The sequence below is a fragment of the Phaenicophaeus curvirostris genome, chromosome 18, assembly GCF_032191515.1.
Source record: "Phaenicophaeus curvirostris isolate KB17595 chromosome 18, BPBGC_Pcur_1.0, whole genome shotgun sequence".
Classification (NCBI taxonomy): Eukaryota; Metazoa; Chordata; class Aves; order Cuculiformes; family Cuculidae; genus Phaenicophaeus; species Phaenicophaeus curvirostris.
The window spans coordinates 2,786,812-2,806,814 of NC_091409.1; the positions used below are offsets into that span (position 1 = coordinate 2,786,812).

Here is a 20,003-nt window from a genome sequence, read left to right on the forward strand (position 1 = left end):
AACCGTTCCAATCAAAGTACTGTGCAGGCATGAGGAATAAATCCTATTCTATACCTTTGTCCTTATTTCCCTTTTATTAAGTAGGTTAATAACCTCAGGGAAAGTATACTTCTTTAATTATCCAATTTTTCGAGCCCTGTTATTAACCTTATTATAGACTGCCATCTTACTCCTCAGTTGGATTCAGGACATTGCTGATTTGATAAGGACTAAGCTAGTTTCTTTTCCCTTAAGCTGACTTCTAAAAGCTCTTCAAGCTAACAGGGCCAGTTATGTTGTGACTGATGTTCCCCCAGCTGTCCTATATGATATCCACAAACTGGAAACCAACTCATTCCAAGCTTGCTTGTTGAATAGCTTGAGGTTGTAAAAATTTCCTTGTACACTAACAAGAACTACACATTAACGCTCCACAGCTTGTTACCAAGCTCTATCCTGTACAGTCCCTTAGCTGCACTCGATCAGTATATTTGCATAGGTATATGAATATCCATGGTATTTTTCTCTCTTCTTAACATTACTAAGTACAGCTGAACTAGCTAACCACGTTTGCCCAATAAAACAGTATGGGAGATTTTCTTGGTACAGTTTCTGGCTCAGCATTTGTTCAAGGGGCATGTGTTGCAGTTTCTCCACTGGTTACCATAGGCTTCTACTTTCCCAGTTGATGTATATTTTTTCAGGGAAGGCAGCAGGAGGTTTCTCATTTACTTTCTGCAAGCTGTATTAAAGAGAAAAAGAATCTATATAGTCATCTATTATTTAAAAGTAAACAACACTGAGCAAACTTCAGTTAAAGGAGTTAATACCTTTACCAAGATTATAGTGGGTTCAAAAAAGATATTTTTTTTACTGTGGTGTTGGCCAGCAAGAAGAGTCCTCCTGCAGTATTTAAGTGTCACTTGATTTCTAATTTGAGGACTTAATTCTAGAACAAAATCCCAGTTTTCCATTTAGATTTTTACACAACTAAGCTTTTCTTTTTTACCTTATTTTTATAAGCTTGTGTGCACAGAAAATCTGACATTCAATTTTTTTGAATCAAAAGTGTATGAGAATTTGCAACATTGTGCGCCTATTTACAAATACATATTTCTTTCCTTTGTCCTTCTGCCTAAAATTGAGTTTTCTTATTTAAATTCTGTAGTGCATTGGTGTAATGTTACTTCACTAAAGCATTTTCTTTTTAATGTGTACACTGATGTTCAAAATCAAATGTTATTTTTCAAGAAATATCTTCTAGGAATGAAGTGGAGAAGTTATAAGAAAATAATGGCTATTATTTTCTCCAACAGTATATACATTTTGATTTCCCCATTTCTGATTTGCATCATGCACAGAAGCCATGCTTTCTCAGAGTTTAAAAACAGACAGCTAACTTGAGAGACATAAGCCATACAAAATTTGTCTTCTTAGTACGTAGAATATTTTCTGTTAAAAGTAACAAAATGTGATGGCATTTAATAAATCTCACATTGTGAGAATAAAGCTTAGGAAAACACCTGTCCTCTCACACTCATAGTTCTATGAAAACTCTAAATGAGGTTCAAAGAAAAGTCTCGTGTACTCAGGAGACCTTTATGCACATACCTTATCGTCTGTGAAATGCAACGGGAAGCTCCCGGCTGGGAATCAGTGTTCCTGAATGGAGTGTTTCTACTGGTTTGTTGTCAGTTGCAACAATTTGGTATTTGCGAATGAGCTGAAACCACAAACATTTTGGTTAGTATGCTTCGGCTTCTAGATCTCCTGATCTAGGTTAGAACAAGCAGGCACTGCGTACAGAACGCCAGTTTAGAGCATTTACCCAGCAAAGGGCCAAGTGCAGCTGCAGCTCTGCGATGCGGCGCCCGATGCACATCCTCTTCCCAATGCCGAATGGAATATGAGAAAATGGCTTTATGGAGCTCTTCTGAAACCAGCGCTCCGGTTTGAACTGCGTCCAGCCACTAAAGTACTCTTCATTGCAACCCAGGGCATGGCTATTGATCATTAATATGGTCTATAAATAAAGCAAGAGAGAGGGTCTCGTTGCAAATTGGCTTAGAGCTACCAAGTGAATCAGTTTGTTAATGGAAAAAAAATTCAACAGTACAGGCGAGGCAGTTTTCTCAGAAGATGTCGTGTAATTCTCTGAAGATTAATTCAAACACAGAAAAGGTCATCGTTTCCTCAGAAAATCACAGGAAAGTTTGAATTTTTTTTCTGAAATAGCACACCAAAATATTTTTATCTAAATCCAACACCAGTGCAGGCGGTGTAATTATTCTAGTAAACTAGATTAATTGACTTACCCCTTTGGGCAGTACATAATCTCCCAAAACCATTTCTGTGTCGATGGTTCGAGTGGTAAATGGCACTGATGGTGTTAATCTACAGTGAAAGAAATAAAATGGATTAAATTTCCAGCATTTTTTTCTTCCTGTTTATATCCAGGTCTACCTTATATAACAAGGTAAACAAAATCATATATACTAGAAAATTATTTTTCTGTATTGCACACTAGCTGGTAAAAACCTCTAAGTATTTTGGTTTTGCAAGCTATTTGAGACTTTTACCTCATGGATTCTTTCAGACATGCTTTAAGGTAAGGCATACTCTTCAAGTTCTCAGCACTTGGATTCTCATTAGCAGCCAAAACACTCTGTATTTCCTGGAAAAGCTTCTGCTGAACATGTGGATTGCGTGAAATGTTATACAAAGCCCACAGTAAACTGTTGGCTGTCTGAAACAAACCAAAAAGAAATGTAAGATCTCCATTTGTGGTGACAGAAACAAGAAGTTGCCAAAAGTTCAGAGCAACGTTTACAGCTGGTCACTGCCTTATGGTATTTTGTAAGCCTAAGGTATTATGAGCCACCCCTGTTGTGCTTTAAGAGTAATGAAGAGAAGAAAGAACATAGGGATATACATAGGAACATACACTTGCACTTAAACCACTGAAGCAACTACAGGGTTAGCTCACTCTCAGATGTTGAGATGGTTACGTTATGGAAGAAAGCAAGGAATTCAAAGGATGATAATTTTAACAAGCTCTGGAAAGTCAGGTTTACCGTTTCAACTCCAGCAATCTGGAGCTCTGCAATGGTAGCATACAGCTCCTTCTTGGAAAGGTGTCCTTCAGAATAGATGTCACACAGGAAATCCTCCTGAGGGTTTGCAGAGTGTTTTTCCAGTCGACAGTCAATTGAGTGCTTGGCTGAGGAGGGAGGAGTAGGAGGTAAATAATGGGAAATCACTAAAAAAAATAGAAAAATAAAAGCAAAAATATGTCCCACATGCAAGATTTTCGAAGAAGACATCACACCATGCTCTTTTTTTCCAAGCAATTAGCATTATATTGAATAAATAATAGTATTTTCAATTTTTAGACAAAAAGCTCAGTCACAAAAATCGATTCTGAACAGAAGTTCCTGCAAATCATTAGGAATTCTGCTTTCTTCAGTTAGGAAAGAAAACCAGTGATGTGTTGAGTGAAATATTTAGCAAACAGAAATACAAGTGCGTAGCATTTATTAGCTTGGATTTTCAAAGGGCATCAAGATGTTAAAAAATTAGAGACTTAGCACTCAGACTTCCCAAGGGGAAATTTAAGCCTTTGATTTACTAGTGAAAGGCCAAAACAGATGCCAAATTCCTACTTTTTAATTTTTTTTTAAATATAGTGGAATAGATTTTGCCTATTCTTTCTCATGGATATCACAATTATTAAGACCAGTTCCTAGTAAGGAACTATTCACGTCAAGTGAAAGTGTCAAAGTGTTTTTTCCTGAACAAAATTGGTTTAAAGTGTCTTTCCTAAACCCTATAAACTAGGAAGAAATTAAATAAGTGCACACATGACTGGCATGACCAAAAGTCCTTAAGTATCAAGCACTCATAGCTACAATAAGTACATCACTCAGCATTATAGTCAACCAAGTGCCAAAACCTTTCTTGCTCTTCAGCTCTAACTGTCACTGTCTAGCAAAACGCTGAAAAATATAAACTTAACTTCCTATCTGGAGTTAGAATTTGTTTTGTAACCTTGAAGGCCAATTCATCTTAAATAGATGGAAACTGTTGTCATAAAGCCAAATAGTACTCTATGGTTTAAATTTCTTCTCTTTTTAAGACTCGTGACTATATTCCAGGTTGTTCAGAAAACAGATAATTTCTTTTTTTTTTAGCAAAGAGGCTTTGGTTTCATGTATAATCACTTGTTTCTCAAGAAAACAACTCCCTTTGAGGGAGGTCCTTTTTCTCACTCGTATACTATGCCTTTAAAGAGATTACACACTTGCTGGCTATTTACTTTTATGACAGATTAAAGTAAACTCATGATGTTGCTGGCTCTCAAATTTCTGGGGTTTCCCTGGGGACTGGATATTGCCCCACAATCAGACCTGAGTGTTAGTCACAAGAAATCAGTGTTCCCATGCTTGGAATAGGTTGGTGGTTAGCTGCAGCAAAAGCGTCTCAATCTGTGTTGAAGGCAGCAATTAACAGCAACACAGGGCAGTAGTAAGAACAAAGAAAGTTAATTCCACCAAGCAGGAAACAGAGACAAAGGGAAAGGAGAGAAATCGTGTTTTAAACAATAACCTGTTCTAAATATATCATCCCATGCTTTAGTATGGGCTTGCCAGACTTTTGTGTTCAGACCCTTGTGAAGTTCCACGGGGGTTACCATCATCATCCCAAAAGTAGCCATCATCTGTGGTGGAGAAAGAGTTTTTGAAATCTTTCTTTTATCTATCTTCTTGCAATCTCTGAACAAAATGAGACTGAAAAGTAGGAGGCAATTTTCAGGAAGTCAAGATTCTGGCAGATTTTCCGTCCTGGACAGAAAGGATGGGTCTCAAACTACTTAGACTGTATCCAGCTGAAAATTAGGGACAGCCTGTGGAGGATAGGAGGCTTCTCCAGGGGGTGATACATCCGATCTATTTTAGGTACCTGTTTTAGAACGGGACAAGCCACCCTTTTTCAGTGCCTCTTTGTCCCTTGACAACAGATGAAGCTAAAAAACCTGGCTAGGCTAGATACCTGTCTTTTAGATGCTAAAATTAGGCAGATATTTATCAACGGAGTCCAAGTTGCAGCAAGATGCACAGCAGGTGTGTTTACAGGAATGACTAACCTCCCAATCCAGTGTATTTGCATAATCCCACACAACTCCAAGAGTTCCACCCAACAACCAGCAGTGTTGCACAACAGGTATCTCAGAGAGAGAGTAAAGTTAACCAACTACCCTGACAACTAAATTTCCAGAATTACTCTGCTGTCCATACAGCATTTCTCCCCTACAGATGTAGGTATTTCACAATGACACAGTGGGATGGTCAGTACTAGCATCGCCTTGGATGTATAAGGCTGCCAATGCACATGTAGCACAGGAGTTTAAGTTTCTCTTTTCAGTGACCCATTAAAATTGGTAACTTCTCGTTAGTTGAAGGGGTAGAAAATCACTACAGCCCCGGTAAATACTCTTCCATACCGTTTTTACAGCCTTGATGAAGTTCAAACTTTCTTCTTCTACATCCTGCTGTAGGAGACCAAATCTCTTTCCATACAGCACCAGGCAGATACCTGTTGTTAAGCAATATTATCAATAAATTATATAAACAAAACGGTGAATGGTGTCCCCCATTTATTGTTAAGGAATGGCTTGGATTATCCTTCTGAAATACAGTCTCTGTTCTATGATACACACATGTGAGAACGGCACATCACAACACTCTCTGCGTGTTTGCCTCGGCTAAGAGGCCCTTGCAGTAGCACTCTCTTCACAAAGAAGACTCCTTACTGATTGCCTCACATGAGCAGCAGATCAGTCTGCCAAGCATGGCAAGCAAGCTGTTCATAAAAGCTACAGAAGAGAACTGAGTCACAGGGAAACAGGCCCTAAAGAGGCCATCTAGTCCAGTGCCTCCCAGCCCTTTCTGCAACCAGAAACCACTTGTAAACACTGGCTGCATCCCACACTCTACCACGTTCCACCTCTTTCCACTTGCTCTTTTCTTTCCCCAAAGCTTTCACTTCCTATTTCTCCTTTTCCAAAAGTAGCCATCACCACTGACAGTGGAGAAAAAAAAACATTTAAAACATTTTTGGAAACTCAGTACACAGGGTGCTGAGATGAGCCAGCCAAGAGAAGACGTGTCTGACAGAGCTTGTGAGTAACGCATCATACGTGACCATCTCTCCTTGTTGGGAACCACTGATGCAGTTTCTTCTGCCCCAAGTCATTCCCGGCAAATGCTTCCTATTCTGAAAGGTTTCTAAAGATGGTGGCTCCCGTCTTGGTCACTTAGTTCTAATGCTTCTCTGTTCCAATGTAAACATTTTAAATGGGATTTTCCAGCCTTAGTCTACAGCAAATACTTATTCACTGTTATTGGATCATTCATTTTGTCCTGCTGACAATTAACAAATATCAGATGGGCAAAAATGGTCATGTGCTACCTGATCCCACTCTAGATAAATGCACTGTGTTTCCCCAGGTTTTGGATTTATAAGCCATTATTAATGTTTGATTTTTTTCACAAGCACATAGATTATGATGAATTCTACACTTATAATAACAGTCCTCTGGCTTATCTGCAACCTGCCTTCTGTGATATTGTAGCTGATAATTTGGAAACAGCCTACGCTGCCATCATTAATGCATTTTAACCTGCCACGGCAGGTACAAAATACAAACAATTCTTGGGCAGAAAACCAACTTACTTTCAAATGACCATTTGTTGAACTCTGAATAGACATCTTCTATTTGTCCACTGTGGTTACAAACTTCATCTATTCTGTGCATAAAGTCCTCCAGAACCTAAGTGGCGGAGAGAAGAGAGAAAAAAGATAGGATTAAAATGACATTAACTAATAAAAATCTTGTGTAATTTAACATTTCAACTGTTTTTTAAATAGATAACAATCTCACATAAGAGAGGGACACTTGTTTCCTGTTCTTTGAACAAGATTCAGTTTCCTACTCTGTTAACGCACGTTTGGATTTTACATGACTCTCAAGCTATTACTGTTTGTACTTCAACAAACTGAGCTTTCCTCCACAGGGATGAAATGCTTCAGTCTCATGCTGAGATAATGCTGGAGTTTCATAATAAAGAGGATTAAGGTGTTTATTGCAGATGCTCCTGAAAGTCAATGAAGAATACTGAGATTAAAGAGGAGGTGATCTCTGACAGGAGGAACATGAGAATGAAGAAATAAAAGCAAAAAACACTGAATGCCAGAAAAGTAAGCAAAAACTCTGTTTGCAGTAGCCTGTATTATTTTGGAATCATCTTACTGTTCTGTGGAGACAATCCCAACTAAGCTTTCTGTGTTTTCTCACTTGTGGTCAGACTCTGATATCTTTTTGTATTTATTATTCCATGAATGATTTCAGAGTATTAACTCACGTCTGTATGTCTGTAGAGCAGATCAACTCCTATCCAGATAAACCATATAACCCAGATCTGCTTTTATTTCCCAGGTTTCCAAGGAAGTGAGGATAGAGAAATAATTTCTCCAAGCATCATACCTCATTGATTGTGATATCCAGTTTTGCAACTTCCCTGGGCTTCATTAATTTCTTTTGAAAGGCACTTCTTACCCTCTGCCAGTCTTTTCCTTCCCTAGAGTGAATTAAAACCAGTGAGTTTGAAAAGAGAAAGGCTTAAAGAAGAAAAAAAGAAGAAAAAAAAACCCCAAACCCACAGCACGTGCAGCACCACCACCCAGGAGAGAAGCACCTCCACCACCCTGATGGGGCGCTGCAGACGCTTTTTGGGGGCCAGGGGATGAATCCTGCTCTGGGCAGAGGCTCCAGTGGCAAGCAGCATCCCCACCACTTCGCCCACAGCATCCCCACCACCTCGTCCACAGCATCTTCACCTCATCCACAGCATCCCCACCACCTCACCTGCAGCATCCCCACCACTTCGCCCACAGCATCCCCACCACTTTGCCCACAGCATCCCCACCACCTCGTCCACAGCATCCCCACCACCTCGTCCACAGCATCCCCACCACCTCGTCCACAGCATCTTCACCTCATCCACAGCATCCCCACCGCCTCACCTGCGGCATCCCCACCGCCTCACCTGCGGCATCCTCCCCTCGCCCTCAGCACAGGGAGCAGCCGGCCCTTCCCGCACCCCCTCGGGTACCGCGGGTGCCACTTACAGGATGAGCAGCCCGTAGCCCTCGTCGCGATAGTCGCGATAGGCTTTCCAGGGCTTGATCTCGAGGCGCTGCGGGCAGGCGCTCTCCCGGCGGTACAGGGCTGCCAGGAGGGAGGGGTCGGCGATGTGCACCGAGTCGAAAGCCCCCAGCTTCATGCGGAAGATCTTGCCGAACCTGCGGTGGTACTCGGCCTGGGGGACGAGGCGAGAGACGCGGGGCGAGAGAAGGTGAGCGGGAGCCGCTCCTCCGCCTCCCTCCGCCCTCCGCCCGGCATCCCCGGCCCTCGGGGGTCTCACCAGGATCTGGTGCTGCCGCTTGAGCCCCCCCTTCCAGAGGACGTCGGGCAGGCTGCCCATCAGCGGCCAGCGCGGGGGCCCGGGCAGCGCGGCCGCGGGGCGGGGGGCGCGGGGCGGCCGCGGGGCGCGGAGCCGCAGGAGGATGCCGCCGGCTGCCATCTCCGCGGAGCCCCCGCGCCGGGATGCGCAGATATAGAGCGAGGGAGCGGCCGGAGGCTCGCTGGACTTTCATCGGGGGCCAATGGGAGGCACGGGTGGGGTGAGGTGGGGCCGGGCGGCTCTGCCCGCCGCGGGGAGGCTGCGGGGCAAGCGGTTCACGAGAGGTTCAGGCGAGGCGGGGCGGCACCGCGCCAGCACCGACCGGGAGGTGCCGACCCCGGTGCCCTCACAGCATCCCGGGGTCCGGCTGGTGCCAACCCCGGTGCCCCTACAGCATCCCGGATGGTACCAACCCCGGTGCCCCCACAGCATCCTGGGGTCCGGCTGGTACAGACCCCGGTGCCCCCACAGCATCCCAGGGTCCGGCTGGTGCCAACTCTGATGCCCCCACAGCATCCTGTGGTCCTGGTGATCCCGACCCCGATGCCCCCACAGCATCCCGGGGTCCGGGTGGTACCAACCCCGGTGCCCCCACAGCATCCCGGGGTCCGGGTGGTACCAACCCCGGTGCCTCCACAGCATCCCAAGGTCCGGGTGATACCAACCCCGGTGCCGCACAGCATCCTGGGTGGTGCCGACCCCGGTGCCCCCCCAGCATCCTGGGGTCCAGCTGGTGCCAACCCCAGTGCCCCCCCAGCATCCCGGGGTCCGGATGATCCCGACCCTGGTGCCCCCACAGCATCCCGGGATCTGGCTGCTGCCGACCCCCAGTGCCTTTGTGTCCCCCAGGGTCTGGGCAGTGCAGACCCCACTGGCCCCAGAGATCACTGCCAAGTGATGGTGTGAATGGCCTCAGAAAGCACAGTTATTTTTTTTCTCTCTATTTCTTAGGAGTGCGAGGCAGTCAGAGTGCATCCACATGAAGGGGCTGAGGTGTTCGTGCTGCAATGCACAGGTGGCTGAATAGTTCATCTTCCTTTAGTATTTACACTTTGAAATGATGGAAATAAAGAATGCAGAGAGTTGGGGAATAATAAGTTTGGGGGGGGACCGCTCTTACCGTTTCTGGCTGACTAACCACCTATTTATGAAAAGGGCATATGAGTGCATCATCTGAGAAGTCAAAATTCCCTTCTCTATTAGTGTTGGCAGCCGTTAAATTCTGACAAAAATCAGTTACTGCCCTGAGGATTTTAATCGGAAACGGCACAGTAACTGTCAGAGAGAACCAAAGGTTTTCATGCTAAGTGAAGGCAGGAGAGGTGGTTGGCACAGATAGAGCAGCTTGGGTCACCAGGGTACTTAGCTTTCTGCCCTCGACTTGCAAGAGAAGTCAGAGAGGCTGTGGATCTTGCTGCAAGACTAAAAGCTATCAGTAAACCAGAACATTTCCAGGAAAGACAGGTATGCTACACTGAGGACTTGATTAATCTTCTGCTACCTTTTTCATCTTTCCCAGGTTGCTTTTTGTGACTCAGCTCTTAATACCCTTTATTTAAGTGTCTGAAGGTAAGATGCAGAGTGTGCAGACAGATGGGTGTGTTAGACAAGGGACAAGCAGAAGAAAAATCAGAGGGTGGGTTTGACACAGAACACGAGACCCATAAAGACACATGTCTCAAAGCAATAACAATAGAAAGATGAAGATAGCAATGATCAACACAGAGAAAAATGTACAAAAGCATGAGCTCTCACTGCAGACTTTTTCTGTGCTTGTACATCCATCCCAATCTTGTCCCTCTATTTCGGTGATTTTCCTCTATGGGACCAATAGTGTGTAGGCCACAAGGTCAGAGAACACTTGCTGGGTGGGCTTTAAAATGAAAGCTTCTTCAAAGGTCTGCTAATTTCTCTGAGGGAAACATCACAAGAGGCTGATATTCTTGTGATTTGTTTTCTTTGAACCAGTTCTACTGAAAACAGGTCTTGTTGTCCTTGTTATGTTTGAGTGCAGTTCGGGCTTCGTTCAATTTAAGTTCTTCAGAGAATCCAGACAAGAAGAGAGTGTGTTCTGTGGACAGCTGCCTATTAAAGGAATCAAAATGAACACACTTGAGGGGTCACAGCTAAGTACCTAAGAAACAATCTCTTTGGAAGAGTCGGGAATAGGCAAGTCAAGACTAAAGTGGGCACAGGTCAATTTTTCCATGATCACTGCTGCTATGGGGAAGAAACCACCCTGTTAATACGAAATCTCCTCTGTGAAGCTGTTTTTAAATTACAGAATGGAAAAGGTTTTGTTTAACTTCTGTGGTCGTGATGTAACTCTCTGGCAGGGAAGCTAGTATATTTGTATCTCAGCTAAGCCTAGAGCTGAGAGAGCTAATGATTGCCTCAGTTTCTGGTAAAGTGCAGTTCTAAGGGCATTTTCAGTCTTCTCGTCTTCCTCTTCTCACTCTTAAGAGAGCTCAAAAACAAGCCTTTAATTTTCAGCAAGATCTTTTCTTGTGACCTTTAGAACACATCAAAGGTTACCGTAAGAGAAAGCGACACCAGTTACAGGGTTCTTGAACTGAATTTTGGGGGCATATCTTCACAGGAGTATCACTCCACTGAGGTGCTCGTCACAGCGAGGATGTAACCATTGTCCCATAGATGTCTGTCCACAAGCCTTCCCAATATTTTCTAATAATTGTAACAGCTAATGACAACTGTGAGTGAAGCCCTCTTCACTTCTAGACTATGGCAAGGAGTATTTTTAGGTCAAAGACCAGAAAATATCTGAAGATCAAACCTACATATCTTATGATGCATATTCTATTCTTCTGTGCTTCTCTTTTGCTACAGAAAAAAGAAGTGTTTTGATTTCTGCAGTCTCAGATGTCAGGAGATAATGTTCCTTGAAAAATTATCTGCCCGTCTGATGCTTCTGTAGAAGATCTGACAGGGACTGCGGCAGAGGTACAGAAAGGCTGTATCACAGTGTATCTTTTTCATGACTAAAATATTTAATATTTATCTGATGTCCAACTTCTAGAACTGCTTCCTAAACAGAAGTAACGTCTAGTTCTACCTCCTGGGAAACAATAGTAACATATTCTTTAAATAACACTTGGAAATCCTATCAAGCTAAGAGCTCCTCATGAGGATTTAAGAGACTGAGGTGTGCTTGGAAATCTCATCGAAACACAGTAGCTGCACTTCCAATATATTGTAAAAAGTATCAAAAGCACTGAGATCATGCAAACTGAACTGACTGCTTTTCATACAGCGCATTTTAAATACGCTAAATATTACCAAAATAACTCCTCAGTGGAAAAGAGCTTTAGATTGTGGATTTTCCTCCTTAATACCTGTAATTTCAGGAGGTTTGTTTTGTGACATATTGCACAATTCCTGTCTTGTGACCTCTACTCTTTCTCCTTGTTGGGAAAAGCTTTTTGCTATTCTGGCCCTAAAAATGCATTTGAGAGTGCTATAGGGGATGGGTAGACTACACATTGCGTATCTCTGTCATGGGTAGGTGCTTCACAGTGCTGGGGAAGACAAACTGAATGCAACTTTTTAATCCTAGTGTCAAAACACAAAGTTGTTATTCCAGGTTTTTGCTCATGTTTGTTTATACACTTCTAAATCTATGTCTCTTTCCAGCTGAGGATGTTACAGTTTTGTAAATATTGATAAATTAGGCCTTACCGTAGGAAATGGGAAAGTACAGTAATTCCCATTCTACAGAAGAGAAACTGAAATATATTTGAAAATTAAGATCTCAAAGCTGTTATACAGACACTTATTGTAAAATGAAAGCAAAAGAAATCTTCATTATATTTTTTTATTCAAATCCTATTTTTTAACATTAAACTCTCCCAATCTCCCTGCATACTAGGTGATTACACTCCACCAAGACAACAGTAGCACTGTGGGGAAAATGTCTGCTGAGCAAACTGAGAACATGGTAATCCTTAGAAAGGGATCCAGAAAAAAAAGAAAGGCAGGTGAACAGCTCAAACTCCACCAGCCAAGGAGTCTTCTAGCTGGCCATGACCTGTTTGAGATATCTGCAATAAGCATTGCAACATTCAACTATTGAAGGAGTCTCTAATTAGGTAAGTATGCAGTTCAAGAAAAATAAGAGATTTCTTGACTTAAATTAAGCATAGTTGATATTTACTTTAAAAAAAAAAAGTTGAAACATCTTTTCTGTGAATAAATATTTATTACCAGCTTTGCATAAAAAAACCCAAAACAATGCTCCTTCATTTCTAGAGAGGTTAAGCTTACAGGAGGATAAGTCAGGGAGAAAGTGGTGACCATAGCCCAAGAAATTGAGGTCTCAGCATTGTTACACGAGTTGTCCATAATCTGTCTTTTTCCTGTTGATGCTTATCTTGTCCTTCTCTGTCCTGCAACTACTGACAGGCTTAATGCACAATCCAACCATATTTTACGTTTGGCGTAATGAGCAGGCTTATAATTTGGTTATTTACTGCAAAAGAATTATGTACGTTTATGACAGTACAAAAATATGTTTCAATTTATTGCTGATATTATCAGCCTAACACGATGTTATACAAAGAAAATCTTAGAGGATACAAAATGCTGTAATGCAAATAGTATTTTTCTCACCACTTGAACAGGGCAATTTATCCTTCTCTGTGCTGCCTAACAATCCGTGACATGTAAGAACTCTGCCTTTAGATCTGGCCTATATTGAAATATTTTAGTTTATCGGTATCAGCAAAAGCCTATAATTATATAGGTTCAATAAAACATCATTAAATTCCTGGGAGTTTTTTGTGTGGTGGGTGTTAGTGACTTTATATGATGTGTCTAAGAGTCAGGCCAGTTTGCACCCACTTCAGATTAGACCTGCAGACAGTCCTGTGTAAATACACAATATCAAGATATCTCTATTAATTGATCCTAAAGGTAGAGACAGCAGGAAGATCTTGCTAAGTATCATATTATGAACATAAGCAGCTACCTGCGTTCTAAGACAGTGATTCGTGGTACTTTTTCCCAACTGTGAAATGAATCTTGATTCTAGCTCTGCTCCCAGAAACTGTGCTTAAGAGCAATCATGTATATTTGTACTTAATTTCTGTGTGCCATTATACATGTGCAGCTGCCTTTTTCATGTGCAGTTCAAGTGCAAGTAGTGCTTATGTTATAGTACAGAAAAAATATGAAAATCTTTTCAGTTCTAGTGGTATTAATAACTCTACAGTGTAAGTAAGTGACCAAAAAAATATTCGCCAAAAGTAAAGAAAGCTTTCAGAAGCAGGAAACATTTTGTATCCCTGTAATTCAAACAACACTTGAAATCTAAAATAAAGATCTGTTTATCAGTTGTTGTGTTGACGGCCTTAATTGCCTGGAAAATTCGCTGTTGTATGACTTCTTGACAGAATTTGCTAAAGCTGGTTACTCAAACACAAGTCAGACTCAAACTCATGCAATTTACCGGATTTGTTGATTAAGCCTGCAACGTTTGCACAGATTTCATTACTTCTGGTCTGATGGATGTGTTTCTACTGAGATAAAACTGACCTCATACCACGTCTTGAAAGCAAAGATGCTCGTCACTTGCTAAAATTTTGAAGGCTACTAGCTTTCCATGAGATGCTAATAGCCAGTTAGTCAAGGAAAAGACAATAATAATATTGTTCTTGCACAATTTTCTTACATTTATCTTATAATAATAAATATTTATCATCTTGATCTTGCCCTGACATGTTATAAAATATTATAAAGCATAACTGTGTGGATATAGTCTTTCATGTTATTTTTGTACTATACTATATTTCTAGAATTAGAGTTTCAACAATATTAATATCTGGTACCTGAATTCCCCTGAAATACCAAGATATATGATGCTGTCATGAGGTTGGCATCTTGAACTCTTGCCAATATACAAGAGAGATGGTTTAGAAGGTCAGCTTAGTTACTAAATGAGTTGTGTCTCCTATCTGAGCCAGTGCAGAACTCAAAGCCCTAACCTGCTGTTAAGTAGCTTCTATGCCATTTGCAGCTAATGCTTTCTGAATTATTAGCACCACAGCTATCACCATTTGCAAGTGTTCAGAAAGGAGGAGTGTTAGTTATTAGTTCTATCATCTCTACAGTTTGGTAATATTATCTGGTCTCAGATTTTCCCAGAAATGGCAAATAAATAGGACATTTTTAATGTTTTTTTACTATTACAGAGTACTACTGTTTCATCTTAGAGAGAGGCTGTGTGAAACAATGCTTGTCTGTGCCCTTTAGAATATTTTCTGCTGAAAGGTCTAATAGATGTGTAAAAGATACCAGCAGTAAGTCTGTAAAACCACAAAGAGATGAGTTTGAACTTTAACTTGTGAATTGCTTCTATTGTCTTCATTAGAGCCATAAGAAAACATGAAAACTCTACCTCCCTTTACCATTAGTCAGCCAAAAGGCACTTGGGCTATGCTTCACTGAACTCGATACCCTCTGGGCCACGTCCTGGTTATTCCTGTTCATTGCTTTTGGAAGGATTAAAGCAGACTGCATCAGTAGTTCATCAGATAAAGCCCTTGCCTGAAATCCTGCTGTTTATTTCAGTTCAAATGCCTGCCCACAGATGTCTCTAGGGAAGAGTTTAGTTTCCTCAGATGTATGACTACTGAATAAAACTATTGCCCTTGGGAAAACATTTAATATATTTATTGCTTTGTTGGGTAAAGTATCAAAAGAGCACATCTGATGCCCCCCTGAGGACAACTCTTCTCCAAAACTCCCCCTCCAAAAAAAGAAAATAAAGAAAAAAAAAAGAAAACCAACTTGTGCAGATTAAAAAATGCCGAGTAACCCTACAGACAAAGCACACTATTGAAAGACCTGCTGTGAGTTTAGAACCAAGCTCCAGATTCAGTGGCAATAAATTTGTAATGCTTTAAGAGAAAATAATTCAGCAGGGTGATGGTTATGGAAGAACAGGACTCTATTCTTCCAATGACTTTTGAAACTGGCACTGACAGTGCTGCTATTAGACAGGAAATCATTTCTAGCTATACAGGTGAAACTGAAGACCTTATTTGAGGTAGTTTGTGAACCGTTCTTATGAAAGATGAACCACAGAAGTGAAAAAACAAGCTGCAGTTGTAGACCCTGTAGAGAGATTTCCAGTACAGGCCACAAAAAGTTCTTGGTAAACTGAGAGATGTTCCACCACTAGAAATACTTCTGGAACAAAATGGATTGTGGAGAAACAGAAATACATGGCTAATACTTTGGACTCTGGTATATTCTCTGTTGAAATTGAGATGCCAGATTGTGGTGAGGAAGCTCTTACCTTTTATTTTAAATAAAACCAGCATAAGCCAACAACTTAGACAGGGGAACAGGACAGAATTGTGAAAATACAAAGCGCTGTATTTACAGAATATCCTGTCCACAAAACTGGAGTAAGGTCTTTTATGGTGCATGTGTCTTCTGCCGTAAGGGAATTTCCCAGCAGAAGGGAATCTCCAGCTTCCATCTCAGGCACAAACAGCCTGCAGAAACTCCCCTTGGCTTCATGGGTCCCGCTAACAACACTGCAGAACTTTCTGCAAAGCACTACAGTGAGGTAAAAGAGAAGTTTCCTTCACAGAGGGTGAAGATTGGGATGATAAAAGGAGCTTGTGTAATTTAATAACTCTAACGCTAGATATATAGGAACATAGAGGAGGGCCTGAATGCTGAAATGCTGATATGGCTTTTGACTAACAGGAGGATTTTGTTTCTTTGAAAGAAGACGTTTAGGAGTCTAATAAAATCTGCCTTCCTTTCCTCAGACCACAAAAGAATGAAAATCTATGGGGGATTTGTCCCGTAAATACCTAAAACTTATATCATTAAGAGCCAATGTGTCTTTTTGGAAAAGAGGAACACCCTTAGAAGGGTTTTTATTTCTTCAGCCTCAATTCCTCCTGCAATGCTGGTACAAGACAGGCAGGCATAGACATTCTGACATGAGGACATTTATGCTACAATAAGTCACGTTGTCTAATACTGGAAATGACATGCTATTGCTAGCTCTGTGCCTACATGATATGGAAGCTGTACCCCTTTAGTATACTGGCACAATTAAAGTAGTACAACTTCATGCAGCTTTGTTAATAGTGATCCACTTCATGATGGCTAAATCTAGATAAACCAACCACTTCATCTCTGTTAAGTTTTCTCCATTTATAGCGTATCTTGTATTAACAAACATTGTTGATGTATGAGGTTTTCAAGATGCTCAAAGAGCTCTGTATGACTTCAGGGAAAACGGTAAAGGGTTTGGTAATCCAAAACAACTCACTTACGCAGCGATGAGCATGGGAAGACTCTTTCCCACTGATCTGTATTGCAAAATGCTACAGCAAGTAACGTGAAATGAAAATGTTAAAAAGAACCACAGAGGAGATGTAAGATGAAGGGTGTGAGGGCTATACACATCATGGAAGGGATCCCACCAAATTGCAAGGTGAAGCTAACCACACTTGCAACAACAACAAGGACCAGTACAAGAAAGAGCAAGCCCTTTTATGCAACTGAAAGAGAAATGAGGTCACTGAGTTCAATGAGTTTATCTTACTCCACCACTAGATGTTTGCACTCGTGCACTGTTTTCACTTTTATTTACATAAGAAAGGTCTACAGTAAGTTACTCTTGGCAACATGCTCACATCACAAATCTTGCCTGAGCATGTGGGAGAAAAAGATTTAGTTTTAAAGCCATCAAGTCATCAAATTCTTACGAAATCCATTCCTTTTCTCTTGAAGGAAATTGCATTGGCTCAGACCTAACATGTATTATTCAGTTAATCCACCCACAGAAATAATTATGGTTTAGACTATGTCCTTTCACTGTAGGATCTTCAAGAAGAGAGAAGATAGCTGACTTAGGGAAGAGTAAGAGAATGGCCAGAGATATGAGTTTATTCTCTGGAAAAAGAGAGCCTTTGAATTAGGATTATGTGTTTACAGAAGTTAATAATAACAGAGTTCTCCAGGGAGACCTTTTGTGATTATCTTCTTTTCCCTCAGTGGGAAACAAGTCAAAATTATGCACCAAAATGTAAAAGTCAGCCTGAGGGCCACTAAATACATATATATTTCTATTCTATTTTTTCTACTAGTTTGTAACATGAGCATTGATACGAGCAGTCATTCTGCACTGAAAAAAAGAGAACTTTTTCATTCAGTAAATATCTATTATAGAATATTTTGATAGCTTTGAGAGTTTTTCCCTGAACTAATTTTTAAGCTAGAATCCTGCCACAATCTTTTCCACAAGTAGCTATGACTTTCTTAGATTATTTCAGCAAAAAGCCGTTACTGAAAGAGTTCCCAAACCAACCCTACTGTGAAATGAAGCTGAACACCATTGGTGTAAGCTCTGTCTCCATAAGTAATGAAGCAGGAACCCAAACTTTTCATTCTTGCAGGTGGTACAGATGCTCTACTATTTCTATCTATGATGGACAGAGTCATGGCTGAGGGAGAATGGTGTCAGTAGATGTGCTAGGACTTGAATAGAGCACGCCGCATTTCAGTTCTTCGTAATGAGGCCTAATTGCAGGAAATTAATAGGAAATTTCTAAAATACACACCTATTCTTCAGCTGAGTATTGTCTTCTATTGTTTTCCACAGATCCCTTTGGGAATGCACTTTTATGAGTTACTGCGGAGCAAGGATCCCTCTGCAGCAACAAGGGTTTTAAGAAAATCAAATGCTGGCAGTCTGTTACACTGACTACTTCTATATTTCTCATTAAAATGGCCTCTGGACAACATACAGAGTTAGTGACAGTTTAGGTGTTAGGAAGGGAGCAAGAGATGAGAATTTGGATGTCACTGGACAGCAGGGACATCGGACACATCAGACACATCAGACACATCAGTCTACCACGTAATCAATAAGCATCTGAAGAGTAAGACCATCGTGTGCAATCAGGGTATTACAGTTTTTAAAGCCTAACTTGAGAAAGAAAGGTTACAAGTTTTGCCTTCAGGAAACAGTTTTGATTTTTGGACTGCAAACTGGTGGAGGTGATTCTCAGCAGCTGAGTAAAGGTTCAGCAGTTTCGGCACCTGGGATTGAATGTGCTGACCCTCAACAGCTTACAATGATGTCTAGTTTTCTTTCTGGACTTCCAAACTCTTCCCAGATACTGCTCAGTGAGCTGTAGACTCTAGCCCAGTTTCCTAATTTCTTTGGAAACCCAGACACTTTAAAAGCACACCATCCAGGTCCCTGAACATTCCACACCCAGGTACTTTCTTTGGGTCTAACTCTAATGACTTTCAGCTGCAATTCAGATGAGGGCATAGCAGAAAGATCAATCACGGCAAAACACCTGAAGATATTTGCAAATATCTTTCTGAATCTTATGCTGCAGGCTAGCACAACAGCTCAGAAATCTTTGTGTATTTAAATTTCTGAAAGCTCATGGGCACTGGAGATGCTGATCATTCTTTAAGAAGGTCTTGGCAGAGCCAAGCAGGAGCCGATCACAGAGTCTCTAGGAGCCTCAGCCACTGTTGCCAGCAGCAGCGGCCAGGCCAGCCTCCACCAGTACTAAGACCTTCAGAAATCCTGTTAGTTTTGAGTCCTCCCATCGCTTAACGCCCCTATGTGCCCATCCACCAAGGCTTTTCAATCAGGAGCCTCATACCCACTGCAACCGAGCACAAGGAACACGCAATGCCAGGGCTCTCCCCCACAGTTGTGAAACATTATGATGACCTGGTTTGGCATTCAGGGTTTTTTTTTTGTTTTGTAGCCATGAGAACCTAAATAAACTTAAGCATGTGGAGGCAATTATGCAGTTTCAACGTCAGCTATCCCTATTTCTGCTTAGAAGCAGTCAACCATTCCTTTCAGAAACATTTATTCTTGCTTAAAAGGTCCCTCTGCAATGACTGAGCCAGCAGTGAGCCCAGGTGGCCAAGGCCAATGGCATCCTGACCTGTACCAGAAACAGCGCGGCCAGCAGGTCCAGGGCAGGGATTCTACCTCTGTATTCAGCACTGGTGAGGCTGCACCTTGAACCCTGGGTTCAGTTTTGGGCTCCTCACAACAAGAACACTGAGGGGCTGGAGCACGTCTAGAGGAGGGGAACGGAGCTGGGGAAGGGGCTGGAGAACAAGGGCTCTGAGAGGCGGCTGGGGGAGCTGAGGGTGATCGGCCTGGAGCAGAGGAGGCTCAGGACCCGCCTTCCCTCGGCAGGTGCCTCATCTCCCGCCCCGCGGGGTTCCCGCTGCCCCGGCTCCCGCGCGGCCCCTGGTGGCGGCCCTGGCGCGCCCGCGCTCTGCCCGCTCCGCGGAGGGGCGGGGCCGCGCCCTCACTAAGTAGGACGTACCAAGCGCCGCGGGGGTGGGTTGAGGTTTTACCGTGGGCTCCTTTTGGTGCCTTCGGGCATTCACGGCGGGTTTAAGAGGCGGCGGGGAGAAGAAAAAGCCTCGAGTCACGTAGGATCGGGGCTGCTCGGCGTTTTTCCTCGTCTT

General features: G+C 42.2%; 1 protein-coding gene across 1 annotated transcript; it reads right to left on the reverse strand.

Annotated features, from left to right (window-relative positions):
- Positions 1 to 391: 391 nt before the first annotated feature.
- Positions 392 to 8,570, reverse strand: CYP24A1 (cytochrome P450 family 24 subfamily A member 1). Its single transcript, XM_069871639.1, has 12 exons — positions 8,463 to 8,570; positions 8,167 to 8,357; positions 7,523 to 7,616; positions 6,712 to 6,808; positions 5,480 to 5,571; positions 4,585 to 4,696; positions 3,054 to 3,199; positions 2,559 to 2,725; positions 2,295 to 2,373; positions 1,808 to 2,002; positions 1,591 to 1,702; positions 392 to 721 (listed from the first exon to the last, which is right to left on the reverse strand). The coding sequence occupies exons 1-11, from the start codon at positions 8,520 to 8,522 to the stop codon at positions 1,592 to 1,594; spliced, it is 1,344 nt and encodes a 447-aa protein (XP_069727740.1). The 5' UTR covers positions 8,523 to 8,570; the 3' UTR covers positions 392 to 721; position 1,591.
- Between the last annotated feature and the right edge of the window lie 11,433 nt (positions 8,571 to 20,003).